General features: G+C 39.2%; 1 protein-coding gene across 1 annotated transcript; it reads right to left on the reverse strand.

Annotated features, from left to right (window-relative positions):
• Nucleotides 1-5,466: 5,466 nt before the first annotated feature.
• Nucleotides 5,467-6,201, reverse strand: LOC138875534 (uncharacterized). The gene is made up of 2 exons (XM_070154370.1): nucleotides 6,025-6,201; nucleotides 5,467-5,961 (listed from the first exon to the last, which is right to left on the reverse strand). The coding sequence occupies exons 1-2, from the start codon at nucleotides 6,199-6,201 to the stop codon at nucleotides 5,467-5,469; spliced, it is 672 nt and encodes a 223-aa protein (XP_070010471.1).
• Between the last annotated feature and the right edge of the window lie 16,720 nt (nucleotides 6,202-22,921).

Below are 22,921 nucleotides of genomic sequence, written 5' to 3' on the forward strand. Positions count from 1 at the left end.
ATAATCGAGTACTAAATGAAACAAATGAATTATAGAAGCATTTTCGTTACTCGTCACGTCTTCCGCAGATGCGAGATTAGCTAGGGCGTCTGCCTCAAGATTTTCCTCTCTTGGTATCTGCACAACTTTCCAGGTTTGGAATTGCCTAACCAGATCACGTGTCTTCTCTAAGTATTGTTGCATTCGTGCTTCTCTGGCTATATAAGTCCCCAGTATTTGATTAACTACGAGCTGCGAATCACTTTTGATTACGATCTGATCGATGCCAAGTTCGTGTGCCCGTTCTAAACCTGCAATCACAACTTCATAATCTGCCTCATTATTAGTTATAGGATGACATTTTATGGCTTGTCGTATGGTTTCACCCGTAGGTGGTACCAAAACAATTCCTAGACCTGTCCCCTTCACATTTGATGAACCATCAGTAAATAAGGTCCAAGTTTCTGTATTAGACCCGTTGAACACTTGCAGTTCTTTCTTCTTCTAGTTGCATTCCTTGGATAAATTAAGCCAAAACATATGCTAACACTTGAGATTTTATTGAGGTTTTGGGCTGATATGTGATGTCGTATTCACTCAATTCTATGGCCCACTTGGCTAACCTACTTTATAACTCATGTTTGTGTAATATATTACGCAGTGGATAAGCAGTTACTACGGAAATAGGGTGACATTGAAAATAAAGCCTTAACTTTCTAGATGCCATGATTAATGCAAGTACAAGTTTTTCTAGCTGAGGATGTTGTGTCTCTGCATCTAATAATGATTTGCTAATATAATAAATTGGAGACTGTTTACCTTGGTCTTCATGAGCTAAAATAGCACTCATCGCTACTTCTGAAACAGCTAGATAGATAAGCAACCTCTCCCAATCTTTTGGTTTTGCGAGCAACGGTGGATTTGACAGGTATACCTTCAAGTTTTTGAGTGCTTGTTAACAATCCTCGGACCATTCGAACTGATCTTGCTTTTTAAGAGCTGAAAAGAATTTAAAGCATTTTTCTGATGATTTGGAAATAAATCTTCCCAGGGCTGCAATTGTTCCGGTTAGTCTCTGCACCTCTTTTTTACTTGTAAGTATGTCAGGAATTTCTTCAATGACTTTAATCTGTGCGGAATTTACTTCAATACCACGGTTAGAAACAAGAAAACCCAAAAACTTACCTGATGAAACGCCAAATGCACATTTCTCGGGATTTAGCTTCATATTGAATTTTTGTAAGATCTGAAATGTATCAGACAAGTGCGGTATATGATCCCCTGATTGTTGAGATTTGACAAGCATATCATCTATGTAGACTTCCATAGTTTTTCCTAAATGCTCCTGGAACATTTTGGTCACCAACCTTTGATACGTGGCACCAGCATTTTTGAGACCAAAGGGCATTACTTTGTACTAAGTCCCCCTGTCTGTTATAAATGAAGTTTTTTCCTCATCTAGGGGATCCATTTTGATCTGATTATACCCTGAATATGCATATAAAAAGCTTAACAATTCATGTCCTGCAGTAGCATCAATTAGTTGATATATATGTGGTAATAGAAAAGAATCTTTAGGAAAAGCTTTGTTAAGGTCGGTGTAGTCTACACAAACTCGCCATTTGCCATTCTTTACCTGGGCAGCAGAATATAATTTCCAAAATCGAGGGTTTTGTCCATTTTTCATCTTTTAAGCTAGAGGCCTCAGATTTGGGCAATTTTTAAAGGGTGCTTCACGTGTTTGATTGGAGTAAGTGTTATTTATTCAAAATTGATTATATTTCGTGATTCCATAATTGTTTTCATTATTAAATTAGTGAATTGAATGGAAGAAAATGGAAATTTTGTAAATTTTTTAAAAAATGTAAAATGAGGATTTGAAGGACGATTCGATATCAAAATTTGATAATTTTGGTATGGTTGGAATCCTATTAGAATGGGTGTTCGGGTTTTATGCATTTTATTGGGTTCCGAGGTGCGGGCCTGATGAGCGCAACACACACACACTTAAATATGTTCGCTAGTCAAATACAGTAAAATATAATATCGTATCCACAGGGATTGGAGTTAAACAGTACTATCGTAGTTTGTAGCTAGATTGCTATCCAAAATGATCAACACTTTAGAGTTTTGTGACTAATGCTAAAATTAGCGAAAAATCTAGAGCTAATTGACTAATGACAATCAACGCAAATAATGAGCAAAGGAAGATGTCAATTGGGAGAAGATAGGGTTGATAGGATAGATGCAAGACAAATGGTTGTGATCTTACTCTAGGTTTCACTTCTAATGTTCTAGTGAGTCTCTCGAATGCACTTAGTAATTAGTTCAATTGTTTAGTAGACCTCCTCTTGATTAAGTCTCAACCTCACAAGATGAACCAATTTTAAGCACGTGAATATATGTAAGAATTCGTAGAGGACTGGTCTTTAGGAGAACCTCTCTCGATTATCTTCCTAAATAGGTTTAATTAAAAATTCAACTAGCCTCTTTCGATTACTAAGAAGAATTAATGAGTTCAATCAACAAAATAGAATGCAAGTATATAACATGTTATGCCTCTCTAGATTACATGAGCAAGTGAGTATAGATGCAACAATTAAAACATCCAAAACGATTCAATATATAAAACTAGAGTTATAATCCACAAACAAGTATTAATACACCAAATCCATCAAATCCTAAAGAGAACTACTCCATGGATATGGTGTAATTCATCATAAATATGTTTAAGTTAAAGGAAAATATAAAACAATCCAAACTCTTGTCTTGAGTGAGGATTGAATGATGAATTCCCTATGTTTTCACTCCTCCACCTCCTCTTTAGCTTCCTTAGGTCTAAGATGTGTCAAAAGTCGCAATAATAATGTTTTTCCACATATATATACCAAGTAGGACCGGGCCCAAATAAAATCACCTTTTCTTATGCGAAATAGGACAATTACTCTATAAAATTTGCATAGGCACGCTGCATGGGAGATGCGCCAGGCGGGGCGTTAGTGGGAAATTTCAGAGAGCTAGTTCTAACAGGAAGCAGAGATTTACACTAGCGCGTCGCACAGTGCGTGGCATAGTGTATCACATTAGTGCAAATTTCTCAGAGTACAGATTTTGCTTATTTTGACATCCAGACTTGGTCCTCGACCCCTAAACACGATCCCGGCTTAATCCCTTGGTCTTTTACTCAAACTTTAAAGCTCCAAATAGCTTGAATTCATTTCATAACATCTACATAGCTCGGAATCATTCCTACAAGGCATAAAACACACAATTAGTGCAAAATACTAGCAATTAAAGCTCAACCTCAATTAAAGTGCATTAAAATAGAGTGTAATAAGCGGCTAAAATACGTAATTATAGCCTATGATCAACACCCCAAACTTAAACCATTGCTTGTCCTCGGGAAATCAAACTACCCTTTATAAAGACACGACCTTTTTATACAACTCTGCTAACTCATAGACTAAACACACTAGTTTAACATCCTCGCCTCAAGATTTGACTCACAAGCTCCATGCATTATTCACAACCTGCTCACTTACTCTAACATAGAGGTTAACAACATTACCTTTCCTTCATGAATCAAGTGCCCTCACATAACAATAGAGAGTAGTTCCCCACACAATCAAATTTAAGAACAATTAGGAACTCAAGATAGAAAGAATTCACCCACTTTTGGAAACAACTTTCATATGCCACAAAAGATGAACCATAGTCTTGCCCATAGTGTAATACTCTACTAATTGAGCTCATTCAGTCAAGGATCAAGCAGTACTTTAACTGGTTATAATGTAGGCTGTGGGACGGTAGGATACATTTAGATATAAGAGTGAATACACCTCCTGAAGCACTTTACTACATATACTTTACCTTTCAAAATCCCAAACTTGTGTCAAACCATAACTCCACCTTCACATCAACATACATCTACTCCCTACTTCTTTAAGTACAACTACATCAAGAGTTACCGCCGTTAAAGGATATTTGCACCATAATATAACTATTTTTTTCTTTTTCTTTTTTTTTAAATTCAAATGGCTCTTGCTTTTTCAAAACAATGCACCTTTTGTCCTTATTTCATTAGTTCCACTAAAAAGCCAAACCAACCACCCCATCCTTTAACTTTTACAAAGTTTATAACAATTTTAAGTGCTCACGGGAGGTACAAGGTTCAAATAGATGGTCAATTCAAACAAATGGTAAGGCTTGTAATGTGGTTGCCAAAGAAATAAGATTACAGGCTCAAAGGGTTTAACTAAGATACATCAATTAGGTGGGTAAAAATATATAACTGGCTCAATAAAGAAATGCCTATATCACTTTCAAGACTGAATAAAACTACTATTTCGCTTTGCAAGCACACTGGGAAAGTTCTAGACATCAAATACAATGCACAGAATAACAAAAAACTTCACACCCACATAGCACATAACTCACTCAAGATTAGACTATCAAGACACTCTAGTCAAAGCAATTAAGCAAAGTTAAGATCATACACTTTAAGGTACTTATACAAGAGTCAAAAAATGAGCCTAAGCGTCACAACTAAAGCACTCACTATTCTCAAGGTACAACAAAGTCAAGAGGCATTGCTTTTAATTTAAATCAAATCACAAGGTTTCCTACACCTAACAAAAATAAAAACTAGCTACACCCGGTTCAAACAAAACCTTTGGAAAAGAATCGCGACACAAAAAAAACCAAGGGAGAATTGTTACACTACCTAACAAAAGAAAATCTTTTTGGATTTTTGCTTCGACTTTAATCCTCAAGAAATCCATCGAATGATATCCATTGTCGGGAAAAATCGAAAATTTTAAAAAATTTAAAATTTGTATTGGTTTTTTTCCAGTTTTTCTATCAAACTACTAAAACTAACAAACAAAAACTATGACTAATATACATACAACATACAAATATCCCCCACCACACACTTTAAATTATATCATGTCCCCATGATACATAACTAAAAAGCATAAGGTAGAGGAAACTTTCTTGAATCTCTAGTCGAGGTCTGAATCAAAGTCGGACTCCATTCCACGTGCCTGAACTAGTGCACACATCAATGCAGAAAACTTCTTCTCAGTCTTCTTGGGGTACACCCCACACTCATCTTTTCCACTAACTGTAGCCTTCTCTTTCATGCCTTTCACTTTCCACTCTACACTTGCAGCTGGCTTCTCCTTTTTCACCCTCGTTTCTACATTCATCTCGAAAGTTTTGGTCTCATCACCCACTCTCAGCATGAGTTTTATATCATGTATATCTAATATTACTCTACTTGTCGCTAAGAATGGTCTTCCTAAGATTAGGGGTATCTCTTTATTATCCTCCATCTTTACCACTATGAATCCACCGGAAATACAAACTTATCTACCCGAATAAGAGATATTCCATTATACCCTCGGGTATTATATTCGTTTGGTCTGCCAGCTGCAAAGATATTGGTGTGGACCTTTTCTCTCCAAGCTCATTCTCCAGCTTCCTTTAATTAAACAAAGGCATTAGATTAATTGAGGCATCCGAATTACATAAAGACTTATCAAAATTAAGAGTGCCTAAAGAGCAAGGTATCGTAAAACTCTCTGGATCTCCACATTTTTGTGGGAGTTTATTTTGCAATATTGCACTGCAATGCTCTATGACCTTGACCACTGAGGTCTCTTCTCTATTCCTCTTCTTTGTAAGGATCTCCTTCAAGAACATACCATAGGCTGACATTTGCGAGAGCACTTCTGTGAATGGCAAGTTTACATTAACCTGTCTCAGCATATCTAGAAATCTCTCAAACTGCTTGTCCAACTTTTCTCTATAGAGCTTTTTGGGAAAAGGTGGAGCAGGCATGTGTTTGCTCTCTTCACTACATTCCTCTCTTCTTGAAGTTTCCTCCTTCTTCTTTTTCTCAACTCCCTTCTTGCCTTTCTTCTTCTTTTTATCATCTTCAATTTTCAATTGTTCCCCACTTTCTTTTTCAGGAATCACCTCTTTTTAGATTGGAGTGGGATTCTTCAACACTTGCCTGCTTATCAAGGTCACAACATTTACCATTTCTTTGGGATTCTTTTCAGTATCAGCTGCCAGAGTACTTGGGATTCTCTCAGATAATATAGTTGCAATTTGTCCCACTTGTCTCTCTAGGTTACGCAAACATGTCCCAAGTTCTTTGATAGTTGCACCATGAGCATCCAGACTCTCATATGTCTTGACAATGAAGGACTTCATCAGATATTCTAACCCAGGTAGAATTGGCTATTGAGGCTAAAACTACAGCCTCGACTGATTCACAAAACTAGGAGCTCCTTGAAATCTGGAGTTACTTTGTTGCCATGCATTTGATGTGCCCCCAGGTGAACTCCGTGAAAAACTAGGGTGCTTCTAGCCTATTGCATTGAAGTTGTAATTCCCCACAGCATTAACTTCCTCCATTGAGGCTTGACACTCATGAGTAGGGTGTCCTCTTCTACATATGTCACATGCTGCATGAGGCTCATTATGTATTGAAGCTAAGGTCAGCTTCCTAATTTCCTTGGCAATGGCATCAAGTTGTACTTGCACAGATGTGTTAGCATCAGCCTGGTGACCACTAATTGATCATCTTCTTTCAGCAATTTTAGAGGGCCACTTATTTGCATCTTCAAACAACTCATCAAGAATAGTGACTATCTCCTCTGGACTCTTTTTTATCAATGGGCCTCTAGATGCATTACTCAATGTTCTCCGTGAGGCTGGTGTCAATCCATCCCAAAAGTCCTGGAGTTGCATCCAAAGTTCAATTCCACTATGTTGACACTTTCGCCTATCTTCTTAAATCCCTCCCACATTTCAAACACAGTTTCAGTCTCATTCTGGCAGAATCTACATTATCATCATCTCCGACCATATTTCTTTAGTTATGGATTGCCTAACCTTCTCTATATTTTTGGGGAGATTTCTTTCTTTCCTCAATTGTCGCAGTTATTTCTCGATTTCTGGTTTGTATAGTAGCAATTCTTTCCCAAAAGATCGAGTCATGCACCAATCTAACCTATAGCATGCGCACAGTTAAAGAAAACCAAACGTAAAAAGAGAAAAATAAAAGAAAAAGAAAAATTCCTGAATTAGCACTACAAACTATTTCAAATACTATTAATTGTCAATCCCGGCAACGACGCCAAAATTTGACGAACGCAAAACACACACTTAAATATACTCGCTAGTCGAATATAGTATAATATAATATCATATCCATAAGGATTGGAGTTAAACAGTATTATCATAGTTTGTAGCTAGATTGCTATCCAAGATGATCAACACTTTAGAGTTTTGTGATTAATGCTAAAATTAACTAAGAATCTAGAGCTAATTCACTAATGACAATCAACGTAAGTAATGAGCAAAGGAAGATGTCAATTGGGAGAAGATAGGGTTGATAGGATAGATGCAAGACAAATGTTTGGGATCTTACTCTAGGTAATTCACTTCTAATATTCAAGTAAGTCTCTTGAATGCACTAAGTTATTAGTTCAATTGTTTAGTAGAAACTCCTCTCTTGATTAAGTCTCAACCTCACAAGATGAACCAATTTTAAGCACATGAAAATATGCAAGAATTCATAGGGGACTGATCTTTAGGAGAACCTCTCTTTATTATCCTCCTAACTAAGTTTAATCAACAATTCAACTAGCCTCTTCCGATTACTAAGAAGGATTAACGAATTCAACCAACAAAATAGAATGCAAAGATACCACAAGTTATGCCTCTCTTGATTACATGAACAAATGAGTATAGATGCAATAATTAAAACATCCAAAACGATTCAATAAATAAAACTAGAGTTATAATCCACAGAAAAGTATCAATATACCAAATCCATCAAACCCTAAAGAGAACTACTCCATGGATATGGAGTAATTCATCATAAATATGTTGAAGTTAAAAGAAAACATAAAACGATCCAAACTTTTGTCTTGAGTGAGGATGGAATGATGAAATCCCTATGTTTTTGCTCCTCTGCCTCTTTTTTTGCTTTGTTATGTCTAAGATTTATCAAAAGTCTTAAAAATAACATTTTTCCATGTATATATACCAAGTAGGGTCGGGCCCAAATGAATACACCTTTTTCTATGCGAAATAGGACAATTACTCTTTAAAATTTGCACAGGCGTGCCGCATGGGGCAATGCACCAGGCGGGGCATTAGTGGAAAACTTCAGAGAGCTAGTTTTGACAGGCAGCAAAGATTTGCACTAACGCATTGCAAAGTGCATGGCATAGTGCGTTGCATTAGTGCAAATTTCTCAAAGTGCAGATTTTGCTTTGATTTTGACATCTAGACTTGGTCCTCGACCCCCGAACATTGATCCCGACTTTATCCCTTTGGCTTTTACTCATACTTCAAAGCTCCAAATAGCTCGAATTTATTCCATAACATCGACATAGCTCGGAATCACTCCTACAAGGCACAAAACACATAATTTGTGGAAACACTAGCAATTAAAGCTCAAACTCAATTAAAGTGTAGTAAATTAGAGTGCAATGAGCGATTACAATACATAATTATAGCCTACCATCAGGGCTCGGGGTTTGACTTTTGGGTCGACTTTTTAGTTTTAATAAAAGATCGAAGCGTTATTATACTGAATTAGTTCCTATGAGTTTTAGTTATGATTTAAAGTTATTTTGGCTAGATTTGAGCCGTCCGGAGGTTTTTCACTCGAGAAGGTCATTTTAGAGTATCAGTCTAGCTTCTTTGAGGTAAGTATATTGCCTAATTTTGTATGAGGAAACTACCCCTTAGGATTTGAGTCATTTGTGCTAATTGTGTTTTGTGAAGGCCGTGTATGCGTGGTGATGAGTCCGTACTCGGGCTTAATTGTAAAAATTGACCGTTTAGGGCTCTTAGGTTCTTATGTTTATTAGCTATGAAGTTGTTCTGTCATGTTAAATCATCCATTTACTAAATTCACCCTTAACTGGAATTGTTGCCTCTTTTATTATGTTATCTCTTCCATAATTGCTTAACCTTAATTGAATTTATTATTATCTCTTCCGTAATTGCTTAACCTTAAGTGAAGCTAGTATTATCTCCTTCGTAATTTCTTAATCTTATTTGAAGTTTTGTTATCCCTTTCATTATTGATGTATTCTTGTTTGGGGTCATTGATTCATGCTTTCCCTCTCTCTTATCATCGAATTGTACTTTTGTGGAATTGTTGTTACACATTATCTCTCCCTTGTTGAACTATTATTCTTTAGACTATAATTCCCTGTTGTGTCTTTCTTTGTGAGCTCGTTCTTCCATTTCTTTTTCTTGAGTTGTTTTACTTCCCGTATTCTCGTGTTATTGTAGTTGTTGTTGTTGTACTCAGCCTTGTTGGGCGGAGGGCTATGCGTGGCTATGGTATTGAATTTGTTCGTATATGGGCACATGTTGTGAAAGTCATTTTATTGTGTTGTTATGTTTCGGCACACATGGTGTTGTTGAGAGGATTGTCAGGGTGCTTACATGTGAGTTGTTCGTGCTATTGTTACTATTGATATTTGCATAGGCGGCATGACAAGGCGAGATACATATGTGGGTTTGTGCATGTGGTGAGACAAGGTGGAAATATTATTGTGCGTGTGCGGTGAGACAAGGCGGACATTTACTTTATTATTGTGCACGTGGCAAGACGAGGTGCGTTGTGTCAGGGAATGATTTGTGATGACTTGTAATGGCCTGGGGTTATTGTTATTGTTGATATTTATGTAGTGATGTGCCTCCCTTGAGTGAGTTATACCGTGTACATTTTGGGGTGATCGTTTTTTTTATGTGCCATTTATTGTCTGTACTCTTACTTGTTGACTGAAATTGTGGTCGATCACTTGTACAAGCATACACGTAAACAAATCACCCATATCAGTTCAAGAAGATGAATCCTGATGTTATTGACCATATACATGTACTCCCGTATACTTGCCTTCTATGTGAGAGTTATCCTTTTGGCACGTGAGTTGTCCGTGCAATTATGAGTCATTGTTATTGTAGGCACATGAGTGATCCATGTAGATATCAGATATTGTCACTCTCTTGGCATGTGAGATGTCTGTGCGGTTATGAATTGTAATGTGGGCACAAGATGCCAAGTGATTTGGGTTCATGAATTGGGACTCGTGATTTGTGATTATGAGGTTTGGTACCTCGTGGAGATTCTTGAATAAATCTGGTGTAAAATCGGTGGTTCTTAATAAGTTGTTACTTGTTTTACTCTACAACATTATTACCAGTTTGCTTCTTGTTGCTAATTGTTGTTTCTAGTATTTCATTGCGAGTATTGTTTTGTCTTGATTACCATGCTTAGCCTTTTATTAACATTGTGAGTATTGTTTTGTCTTACTTACCATCCCCGTTAGTTTACCTTCATACTTGATCAGGTTGTTTAGTCTAGTAGGTGTCTTAACTATCCCTCGTCACTACTCCACCGTAGTTAGTCTTGATACTTACTGGGTACCATTGTGGTATACGCATGCTACGTTTTTTGCACATTCTTTTGCAAATCCAGGTATTTCAGAGTTAGTTGATCAATAGCAAGTTGTTCGGATTTTGCTGTAGAGACTCAAGGTAAACTTTATGTTGCGTTTGCAGGCCTAGGAGTCACCTTCTGATATTGTACCTGTACTGTTTATTTCTATTCCAAAATAGTTGTATATAGGGATTTTTCTAGCAAACATAGTAGACCTTATAACTTGTACTACCGATTTTGGGATTGTTGGCTTGTATGAAAATTTCCATTTCGAATTCGTAGTTATTAGTTAAATTTAGCCATTATTTTTGTAAGTCTTAGACTTACCTAGTCCTAAAGACTAGGTTCCGCCACGATACCCTATGGAGGGAAATCGAGGTCGTGACAATTAAATTCTTCTTTATTTGAATTATACTATGTTACAATTCCTAATATTTTAAACTAAGGTTTTATTTGTAGAAATTCTTCTCTCATCTAAATACTTTAAAAATAGAATTGTCATTTAAAATTTTACTTTGATTATTAATATTTTCTAATTTGAAAATCATGTTGGAACTCATAACGTTTCACACTTTATAATTAATTAAGATTTATATTCATTGATCAGCGGACAAGCGTGCAAAAAAATTAGTACTCCTTAATAGTCAGAAGGAAAAGGTAGAACAAATAGAATCGGACAGTAATACCACCCTAAACCCAACAAAAGTACTAAATGCAGAATTTAATGATAATAAAATAATTCGATTATTAAGGAACTCCAAAGTCTAAAAGAATGAGAATATTTGGGTGGGGGGGGGGGGAATGCGGAATATATTAATATATTACTACAAAAAGAGAAAGGACAGGTAATTCAATCCATCGAAACCTCTGTCCATTAGCAGGAAAAAGAGACAATGAGCCATAGTTTTGTACCTGACACTACTATGGCCGCCACCAGAGATAATGACGGTCAGCCTTTCCTTGAAGATTTGGCAATGGAGATTCTATTCAGGTTGTTGGTCTAGTCCTTGTTGCGATTCAAGTGCGTCTGCAAGAACAGGTACGAGATAATCAAGAGTCTTAGCTTTATTAGAGAACACATGAATTGGAGCAGCAAGAACATGTCCCCCGAAATCTTCAGGGTATTACCAAACCGAGCTGAAATGTCATGGTACTACTTTCGGGCTCGGATATCAGTATACATGGCAGGAATATGATGATTGGTCGCCTCCATGGCGTGGACATTATTACTCTCTCGAGCAACCAGTGCCACATTTGGGTCAAATTTTTCACCTAACTGATACAATATATGGAACTGTAGAAGAAGAAGCATTAGCTGGGCTGACGAATCTATTCCTGGAGGACGATGACATGGTGTCACGACCTCGGTTCGCCTTCCGTGAACCATCGTGATGGCACCTAGTCTCTACGATTAGGTAAGCCTAACAATGCGGAATATAAACAATACTTGCAGAAGAAATAATTTAAAAACCGAAATAGTAGAATGAAAAGGTGTTTTAAGGTGTCGCTCGGCACATACAATAATAACTCTCGAAGCTAAAAATAATTCCTAAAACCCGGAAATCTCATGAATCACAAGCTAAGAAAATACATAAGAAGCTCTAACCCCAGAATGTCTAACAAAAGGAAAACTACTGAAGGGCTATACTATTAGATAAAAATAGAAAGGGACTCCTCGGTCTGCGGACGAGCAGATATACCTCGATCTACAGAAGCGCCGCCTCACCTCAAGGATGATAAGACGGAGTAGAAGTACCTAGATCTGCACAACAAAAATGTGCAGAAGAGTAGCATGAGCACACCACAGCGGTGCCCAGTAAGTATCAAGACTAACCTCGGTGGAGTAGTGACGAGGAACAGTCAAGATACATATCGGTCCAATAAATAGTACAAATATAGGAACAACGGAATATGATGTATATATAAAGACTACACGAAACGGCTAACAATACTACAATCACAATAAGGGAAGAAAATAGCAAGTAACAACGAAAATACCAAGAATAATGATACAGAAGAGCGAGAAAAAACACAACCCAAATACTAAAGTCACAATACATTAAAGGTAAGCAATAACTCAGATCCTATGGCAGTATTCACATCAGGTCTTGTCCAGAAATTTCCACGAAGTACCGAATCTCGAACAAATTACAGCTCACGAGTTCCAGTACCTGAAATCTAACACTTGGTATCGTGTGCCCCCATCAACTTCATGGTCATGCTGACAACTCACTTGCTAACTAGGGCCACTCTCATATATATAATAAGTAAACGAGTGTGTACATTTATACTCAGCAAAAATCAGGAGGACTTCACATCCAATAGGAGTATTCAACTACGTGTATGCTTGTGCAAGTGCTTTAACAAAATTCCTACTAGCTAATAAACGTAAGAAGAAGAACGGACAGCACGTACAATGTTTCCTCACGACTTCCACGAGATAAAGCTCATGCAGGTAAGCGTAGCACAATCACAATATTAAACAAACAGGAATGCCCCCAGGCCATCACAAAACCTCACAATCAATCCCTGACGTAGCCCACCTTTTCTCTCCATGTGTGCAAATAATAACATAATAAGTGTCCGCCTTGTTTTGCCACACGTGCATCATAATGTTCCCACCTTGTCTCGCCACATGTGCAACCCACATATAAGCATATAACCATATCTCGCCTTGTCACGCCGCATATGCAATATATCAATAGTAACAATATCAGGGCAAAGACCTCGTGCAACCCCTCAACAACAACCGCACGATAGAGACCTCGTGCACAACACAACCACAACCGCACGACAGACACCCCATGCACCAACACAACTCGCACAACAATAACAGTGACAGTAATATAAAATATAGTGAGTGAATCCACTCCAAAACTCCAAATCACAAGGAATCGGAATATCCAGTTCGCAAGAATAGCCACAGTAAGGAAAATGAAAGGCATAAAGGTAACAGTTCAACGAAAGAGGAAATTAACATGTAGTGACAAATCCCAAATACACAATCAGTACAAGGAAGACAACACGAGTCTAGTAGTCCCAAATAAAGGAAGGAGACAAAGATATAGGTAATCTAAACTCCGTTTAAGGTTGGGAAGTTGCGAGAATATTCGATAATTTCAATTAAGGGAAGGTGATCTTAGCTGCACTTAAGACTAGGAGATTATAGGAGGGGTGAAAATAACTCTCAGTCACACGGGCAGTTATGAAAAGGTAGCATGATGGTAATTAGGCAATAAGAGTAAATCATGAAGCAAACAATTCCAACTAAGCATGTAAAGACGAAACTAATAAGCAGGAACTCAGTCATATTGAGAATAACTCCATACATAGTGAATATAAGAACCTAAGAACCCTAAAATTCCAGTTCTCCACAAATAAGTCTGAGTACGCACTCGTCACCTCGCGTACACGAACTACAATCAACACAAAGACTCAAATCCTAAGGGGAAGTCCCCACACAAGGTTAGGCAAGATACTTACCTCGCTTTGCAACCAATTCAAGATTCCAACAAGCCCTTGCCTCGCGAATTTGTGCCCGAAATTCTCAAATCTAGTCATAAACAATTCAAAATACTCAACACAAATCGTAGGAACTAATTCCATATGAGTTTACACATTTTCCGAACTAAAATCGAAATTTAGCTCAAAATTGCCCACGTCTCGGAATCTGACGAAACTCATAAAATCTGACAACCCATTCCGATACGAGTTACAATCATACAAAAATTATCGAATTCCGAGGTCAAATGGACCTTCAAATCCTAATTTTTTATTTTTGGAAAGTTTTACAAAAACTACAATTTCTTTCATGCAAATCCAAAATAAACGATGAATAATGATATAGATTTATGAAAAGTAATCATATATGGATATAGAACACTTACCCAAGTCGAAATCGTAAAAAACCCCTTTGAAATCGCCCAAATCCAAGCTTGAATGACCAAAAATGGAAGAAATTTCGGACCCCTTCAGTTTGTACACTGCCCAGGGGTATTATACTGATTTTACGTGCCTTGCCGCACTCCCACCGCGCTCACAGGCAGAAAACTTTCAAATCGGCGCGGCCGCACGCCTGGGCGCGCTTATGATACAGTTCCGGTGAAATGGTCATAACTTTCTGTATACACCTCCAAATGACAAACGGTTTGATGCGTTGGAAACTAGACCCAAATTGCTTTAATTTGATAGGTTGTGCATCACAAAAATCTTTATATACATGTGGATATGCTCGTCCAAAGTGAGGTCTTGTGCGTACTCATTTGCAACTTTAGGATATTGTGAATATTTCCAACTTGGCTTAGACTTAGGACTTTCCTTGGACCCCATATATCTTATAGTACGCCTCGTACACTTTCTATCATATCCAATTGGTATTCATAATAGTAATAGACCTCTTCCACATATAAAATAATATTATTAGAACACGTCAACTTTCTTATTTCACCAAAATGCGCCGAATTGTCCTATGGATTTCCAAATCCAAATTCGGACACGCGTCTAAATCCGAAATCACCATACGAAGCTATTAACATCATAAAAATTTTGTTCCGGGGTCGTTTACTCAACAGTCCAATTCTGGTCAAATTCTCACCGTTCAAACTTCCAAAACCATATTACTTCTTCCCATTTGACTCTGCATCATCCATTAACTGAATTCAACCATGCACGTAAGTCGATACTTATATTATGAAGCTGTTCAAGATCGTGCGCCGCCGAACGGAGCTTAAATTCTCAAAATGACTGGTTGGGTCGTTACATCCTCCCCCTCTTAAAACTAACGTTCATCCTCGAATGTACCAAGATTCGCCTCGAGTCGTCAAGTCACTGAATGCACACTTCCAACATACACCTGAGGGTGATCCCACGTTACCCTAATCCACATAAGCCTGACGATACCATCTCAACTGAAATTTGGCCTTTCTAGCAATGCCAATAAACCTTAGAACCAAAATTCTCATCTTCCATCTATTTCCAAATGACCCGATTCTAAATCCATACCCGGTATCAGTCTCAACCAACTGCATCAATTCAGACCAACGCCCATATAGTACAACCTTACAACACGACACATCACATATAGGACCACAGTAATATTTCTTATCACAATATTCGCCCGAAAACAAATTTAGCACCAGCCATAAGCCTCATATTCAATAGGAACCCGTTTCAAACCTCCCCAACACTGGCGATGATACAATAACCACGAAAGCCACATAACTGAACACCTAAATCATCAAATCTCAGCTAATACCAACGGCACACACCCCATTAGCTAAAACTCAAGAAGCATAGAACGAAAATGACTGAATATGGAAAGGGAAACACATAAGGGAACTATCAAACAAGCCAGACAAGCACAACTTTTCTATCAAACAAGACAGACAAGCACAAATTTTCTATCAACACCAATCTACCAAACAATCTAACAAGAAAGAACTAAGGCATATAAAAGAATCACAAGGATCTCATACTGATATAACTCCCACCACGGTACACATCCCGGTCTCAACACATCAAAACACATGAAATCACGAGGGTCCCACCATCCACTCTAAATCATAAGTATGGTACACATCAAATCAGCTAGAAACTCTCACTAGATCAATTCCGTCATAATTTACAACAAGCACTGGCTCCCACACCGGTGGAGCATAAAAATCACAACTCGTAGCCAAAAATACTCAGAAATCACATCAAACCTACCGAAATGGACAATAGGAATTTACTACAAGTCTCATAACTCCCGACAATGGCTAGAAACAGATGATAGACATGGCTATCACTCATAGAACCTCCCAACAGGGTAATCATATAAACAGGGTGCTAATCATGAAACGCACCCATAAATGGAGCAACAAATAGGGGAACTTACCCCAATAAGCAGAACTGTAATGAACTACAGATGATGCTCCTTTATAACAACCGAAATCATACCTGAATGACATTCAGCTGGCGTGGCGGCCTCAAGCCTACTATACGAAACTCATCAACAAGTCGGGCCTCCCCCTCTTGGGCGCCCTCTACTCGCCTGAATACCTCGTTGTGACTAATCGGCCAGAAGTCTAGGACAATCTCTCTCCATATGGCTAGTATATCCACACTCAAAGCACCCTCTCTATTGACGAGGTTGTGGGAACTGTGCGATACGGGTACCCCGAGACCCATGAAAACCTAAGTCACTATGCAAATCTTGAAGTACGAACTGAACTGGCTGACCTATAAAACCTCTACCATGCTGCACCCTGCCTCTAAAATAAGGACCAGCAGATCTCCCTGGTCTACACGGCATCCTCGCCTCCTCAAACTCTCTCATCTGACCTCGTCTACCCTCTCTCTCATGGCCCTGCCTGTCCTCTCTCCCTAGCATGCATACCTTGTATCATCCTAGCAATTCTCACTACCTGCTGATAAGAAATATCCATCTCCAACTCATGAGCCATGCTAGACCTGATGCTGGGAATAAGCCCCTCAATAAACCGGCGAACCCTCTCGCGAATAATAGAAACCAAGGCTGGGGCATGTCTAGCCAAGCTGGTGTAACAGACAGCATACTCCGAGATAGTCATAGTACCCTGGCGCAAATGCTCAAACTCTGCGTGCCATGCATCCCTAAGGCTCTGAGGGACAAACTCTCTCAGGAACATATCTGAAAACTGGGTCCAAGTCAGTGAACTGCCTCATCCGGACTGTCTAACTCATAGGTGCGCCACCACTCATAGGTGGCTCCTCGAAGCTGGAAGGCAGTGAAAGAAACTCCACTCGATCCTGTTATACCCATAGTGCGGAGGATACAGTGACACTCCTCCAAAAATCCCAAGTCATTATCTGCTGCTAACCCACTGAATATAGGAGGATCATACTTCTTGAACCTCTCGAGTCTCCACTGCTCATCCTCTGAAGCCGCTGCCCTGTCCTCGGCCGACCTGGAACTACCGGTTGTACAGGAATAATCTCTAGGACCTGATCAACCTGCACTTACTGCTCAGGAGTACGGGCGGCGGGAGTCTGTGTTTTTCCCCTGGCCTGAGATGTGGCTATAGCAAGGGGAAGCAACCCTGCCTGAGCCAAACTGTTGTACATGCTCATGAACTGTGCAAGAGTCTCCTGAAGAGCTGAAGTAGTAGTAGCAGTAGTCATATCAGGTGCCTGGACTCCGGTCGGGACTGCTGGTGGTACCTCGGTGGCAGCTCATGCGGGTGCTCTTGCTGCGTCACGTGTGCGTCCTCGACCTCTACCCCGGCCCCGACCTCTGACGGTTGTAGTAGGGGGCGCGGGTGCCTGATCATCTCGGGTAGCATGTGTCCTCACCATCTGTGAGAGAATAGAAGACAAAGGTTTAGGGTTGTGATTTCAAAAAAAATCTCGCACGACAGGGAAATTAAATGAAGTAGAATTTCCTAACGGTTACATAGCCTCTCGCAGATAAGTACAGACATCTCCGTACCGATTCGCGAGACTCTAATAAACCAGCTTGTGATTCATGACTCCTATGAACCTAGAGCTCTGATACCAACTTGTCACGACCCCGGTTCTCCCTTTGTGAACCATCGTGACGTCACATAGTCTCTACGACTAGGTAAGCCTAACAATGCGGAATATAAACAATACTTGTAGAAGAAATAATTTAAAAACTGAAATAGTAGAATGATAAGGTGTTTTAAGGTGCCGCTCGACACATACAATAATAATCTCGAAGCTAACAACAATTACCAAAACCTGAAAATCTCATGAACCACAAGCTAAAAGAATACATAAGAAGCTCTAACTCCAGAATGTCTAACAAAAGGAAAACTACTGAAGGGCTATATTATTACATAAAGATAGAAAAGGACTCCTCGGTGTGCGGACGCGGAAGATATACCTCGAAGTCTCTACATAAGCACTGCCTCGCCTCAAGTATGATAAGACGGAGTGGAAGTACCTGGATCTGCACAACAAAAATGTGCAAAAGAGTAGCATGAGCACACCACAGTGGTGCCCAGTAAGTATCTAGACTAACCTCGGTGAGTAGTGACGAGGAATAGTCAAGACACCTACCAGTCCAATAAACAGTACAAATATAGGAACAATGGAACATGATGTATATATAAAGACTACACGAAACTGCTAACAATACTACAATCACAATAAGGGAAGAAAACAGAAAGTAACAACGAAAATACCAAGAATAATGATACAGAAGAGCGAGCAAAAATACAACCCAAATCCTAAAGTTACAATACAGTAAAGGTAAGCAATAACTCAGATCCTACGACAGTGTTCACATCGGGTCTTATCCAATAATTTCCACGAAGTACCGAATCTCGAACAAATTACAGCTTACGATTCCCAGTAGCTGAAATCAAACACTTGGCATCATGTGCCCCCATCAACCTCATGGTCATGCTGACAACTCACTTGCTAACTAGGGCCACTCTCACATATATAATAAGTAAACGAGGGTGTACATCTATACTCTGCAAAAATTAGGAGGACTTCACATCCAATAGGAGTGTTCAACTACGTGTATGCTTGTGCAAGTGCTTTAACAAAATTCCTACCATCTAATAAACGTAAGAAGAAGAACGGACAACATGTACGATGTTTCCTCACAATCACAATATTAAACAAACAGGAATGCCCCCAGGCCATCACAAAACCTTACAATCAATCCCTGACATAGCTCACATTGTCTCGCCACATGTGCAAATAATAACATAATAATTGCCCGCCTTGTTTCGCCACACGTGCATCACAATGTTCCGACCTTATCTCGCCACATGCGCAACCCACATATAATCATAACCATATCCCGCCTTGTCACGCCGCATGTACAATATATCAATAGTTAAAATAGCACGACAAAGACCTCATGCAACCCCTCAACAACAACCACACGGTAGAGACCTCGTGCACAACACAACCACAACCGCACAGCAGAGACCTAGTGCACCAACACAACCCGCCCAACAATAACAGTGATAGTAATATAAAATATAGCGAGTGAATCCACTACAAAACTCCAAATCACAATGAATCGGTATAACCAATTCGCAAGAATAGCCACAATAAGGAAAATGAAAGGCATAAAGGGAACAGTTCAACGAAAGAGAAAATTAACATGTAGTGACAAATCCCAATTACACAATCAGTACAAGGAAGACAACATGAGTCTAGTAGTCCCAAATAAAGGCAAGTCGACAAAGATATAGGTCATCTAAACTCCGTTTAAGGTTGGAAGTTACGAGAATATTCTATAATTTCAATTAAGGGAAGGTGATCTTAGCTGCACTTAAGACTAGGCGATTATAGGAGGGGTGACAATAACTCTCAGTAACACAGGCAGTTATGAAAAGGTAGCATGATGATAATTAGGCAATAAGAGTAAATCATGAAGCAAACAATTCCAACTAAGCATGTAGAGACGAAATTAATAAGCAGAAACTCAGTCATATCGAGAATAACTCCATACATCGTGAATATAAGAACCTAAGAACCCTAAAATTCCAATTCTCCACAAATAAGTCCAAGTACGCACTCGTTACCTCGCGTACACGAACTACAATCAACACAAGACTCAAATCCTAAGGGGAAGTCCCCCACACAAGGTTAGGCAAGATACTTACCTTGCTTTGCAACCAATTCAAGATTCCAACAAGCCCTTGCCTCACGAATTCGTGCCCAAAATTCTCAAATCTAGTCATAAACAATTTAAAATACTCAACACGGACGTAGGAACTAATTCCATATGAATTTACACATTTTCCGAATTATAAACCAAAATTTAGCTCAAAATTGCCCGTGGGGCCCACGTCTCGAAATCCGACGAAACTCATAAAATCCGACAACCCATTCCATACGAGTTCAACCATACAAAAATTATCGAATTCCGAGGTCAAATGGACCTTCAAATCCTAATTTTTCATTTTTGGAAAGTTTTACAAAAACTACAATTTCTTTCATCCAAATCCGAAATAAACGATGAATAATGATATAGATTTATGAAATGTAATCACATCCGGATATAGAACACTTACCCAAGTCGAAATCATGAAAAACCCCTTTGAAATCGCCCAAATCCGAGCTTGAATGACCAAAAATGGAAGATATTTCGGACCCCTTCTATTTTTACACTGCCCAGGGGTATTATAGGAATTTTACGTGCCTTGCCACGCTCCCACCGTGCTCACAGGCAGAAAACTTTCGAATCGGCGCGGCCGTGCATCTGGGCGCGCTTATGATACAAGTTTGGTGAAATGGTCATAACTTTCTTTATACACCTCCAAATGACAAACGGTTTGATGCGATGGAAACTAGACTCAAAGAGCTTTAATTTGATAGGTTGTGAATCACACAAATACTTATATACATGTAGATATGCTCGTCCAAATTGAGGTCTTGTGCGTGCTCATTTGCAACTTTAGGATATTGTGAATATTTCCAACTTGGCTTAGACTTAGGACTTTCCTTAGACACCATATATCTTATAGTACGCCCCATACACTTGCTATCATATCCAATTGGTATTCATAATGGTAATAGACATCTTCCACATATAAAATAATATAATTAGGACACGATAACTTTCTTATTTCGCCAAAATGCACCGAATTGTCCTGTGGATTTTCAAATCCAAATTTGGACACACATCTAAATCAAAAATCACCATACGAAGCTATTGACATCATCAAAAATTTGTTCTGGGGCCGTTTACTCAACAGTCCAATTTCGGTCAAATTCTCACCGTTCAAACTTCCAAAACGAGATTCATTCTTCCAATTTGACTTTACATTATCCATTAACTGAATTCAACCATGCACGCAAGTCGATACTCATATTATGAAGCTGTTCAAGATCGTGCGCCACAGAACGGAGCTTGAATTCTCAAAACGGTTGGTCGGGTCGTTGCACATGGATTGTAGTGCAATAATTGAGGAGGTAGAGGAGGAAGAAGGCCTCACTATTCAAACTGTGGAGAAGGGAGCTGTTCTTAGGAATTGGACTGCCACACTATCCCGAGCCCGCCGAGTCCCTGGCATTTTTATTACTTTTCCTGATGAACCGGTGACTTTGACATGTAATGAGGCAACGCAATATGAGGATAGTTATTCGGATGAAGAAGATGAAATACCCGAGGAAGTTGTCAGGGAGGTTGAAAACTTTGAGAATAAGCCTAAGTTCAACCTGGACGAAACCGAAGCAGTAAATTTGGGGGACACCGAGACAGTCAAGGAGACTCGCATCAGCATTCACTTATCACCAACAGAGAAATAAGAGTACATTCATTTCTTAAATGAATATGAGGACATCTTCGCATGGTCGTGTGATGACATAACCGGTTTGAGCACGTCCATAGTGGCTCACAAGTTGCCTACTAATCCCACGTGTCCGCTAGTAAAGCAGAAACTCAAAAAATTCAAATCAGATATGAGCCTGAAAATCAAGGAGGAAGTTACTAAGTAGATCAAAGCCAAAGTCCTCAGAGTGGCTGAGTACCCAACCTGGTAAGCCAATATTGTACCAGTTCCGAAGAAAGATGGGAAAGTCAAAGTATGTGTTGACTATCGAGACTTAAATAGATCAAATCCCAAGGACGACTTTCCACTGCCAAATATACACATCCTGATCGACAATTGCACCAAGAACGAACTCCAATCCTTTGTAGATTGCTTCGCGGGTTATCACTAGATCTGGATGGATGAAGAAGACGCGGAGAAATAGCTTTTATTACACCATGGGGGGGTATACTGCTACAAGATGATGTCATTCAGTCTAAAGAATGTTGGGACTACATACATGAGAGCCATGACAACTATCTTCCATGATATGATACACAAACAAATAGAGGTGTATGTGGACGACATCATTATCAAATCCAAGAGGGTTGCGGATCACATAGCGGACTTAAGAAAGTTCTTTGACATGTTAAGGAGGTACAACTTAAAACTGAACCCCGCAAAGTGTGCATTCGGGGTTCCCACAGGAAAGTTACTAGGATTCATTGTCAGTCGTCCAGGGATCGAGCTAGACCCATCTAAGGTTAAGGCTATTCAGGAGTTACCGCCGCCTAGGAGCAAAAAGGACATGATGAGCTTCCTAAGATGTCTCAATTATATCAGTCGCTTCATAGCACAGTCCATAGTTATATGTGAACCCATCTTCAAGATGCTGAGGAAATATGCCGAAACAAGATGCACCGAGGTTTGTCAGAAAGCTTTTGACAAAATCAAGGAGTACTTGTCCATACCACCGGTCTTGGTCTCACCAGAGCCAGGACGGCCTTTGCTACTCTATCTATCTGTATTGGATGGAGCCTTTGGATGTGTTCTACGACAAAATGACAAGACAGGAGAAAAGAGCAAGCCTTATACTACCTAAGTAAGAAATTCACACCCTATAAAGCACGATACTCTCTGCTAGAACGGATTTGTTGTGCTTTGACCTGGACAGCCCAAAAATTGAGGCATTACTTTTGTGCCT

This window comes from Nicotiana sylvestris, chromosome 8, assembly GCF_000393655.2.
Source record: "Nicotiana sylvestris chromosome 8, ASM39365v2, whole genome shotgun sequence".
Taxonomy (NCBI): Eukaryota; Viridiplantae; Streptophyta; class Magnoliopsida; order Solanales; family Solanaceae; genus Nicotiana; species Nicotiana sylvestris.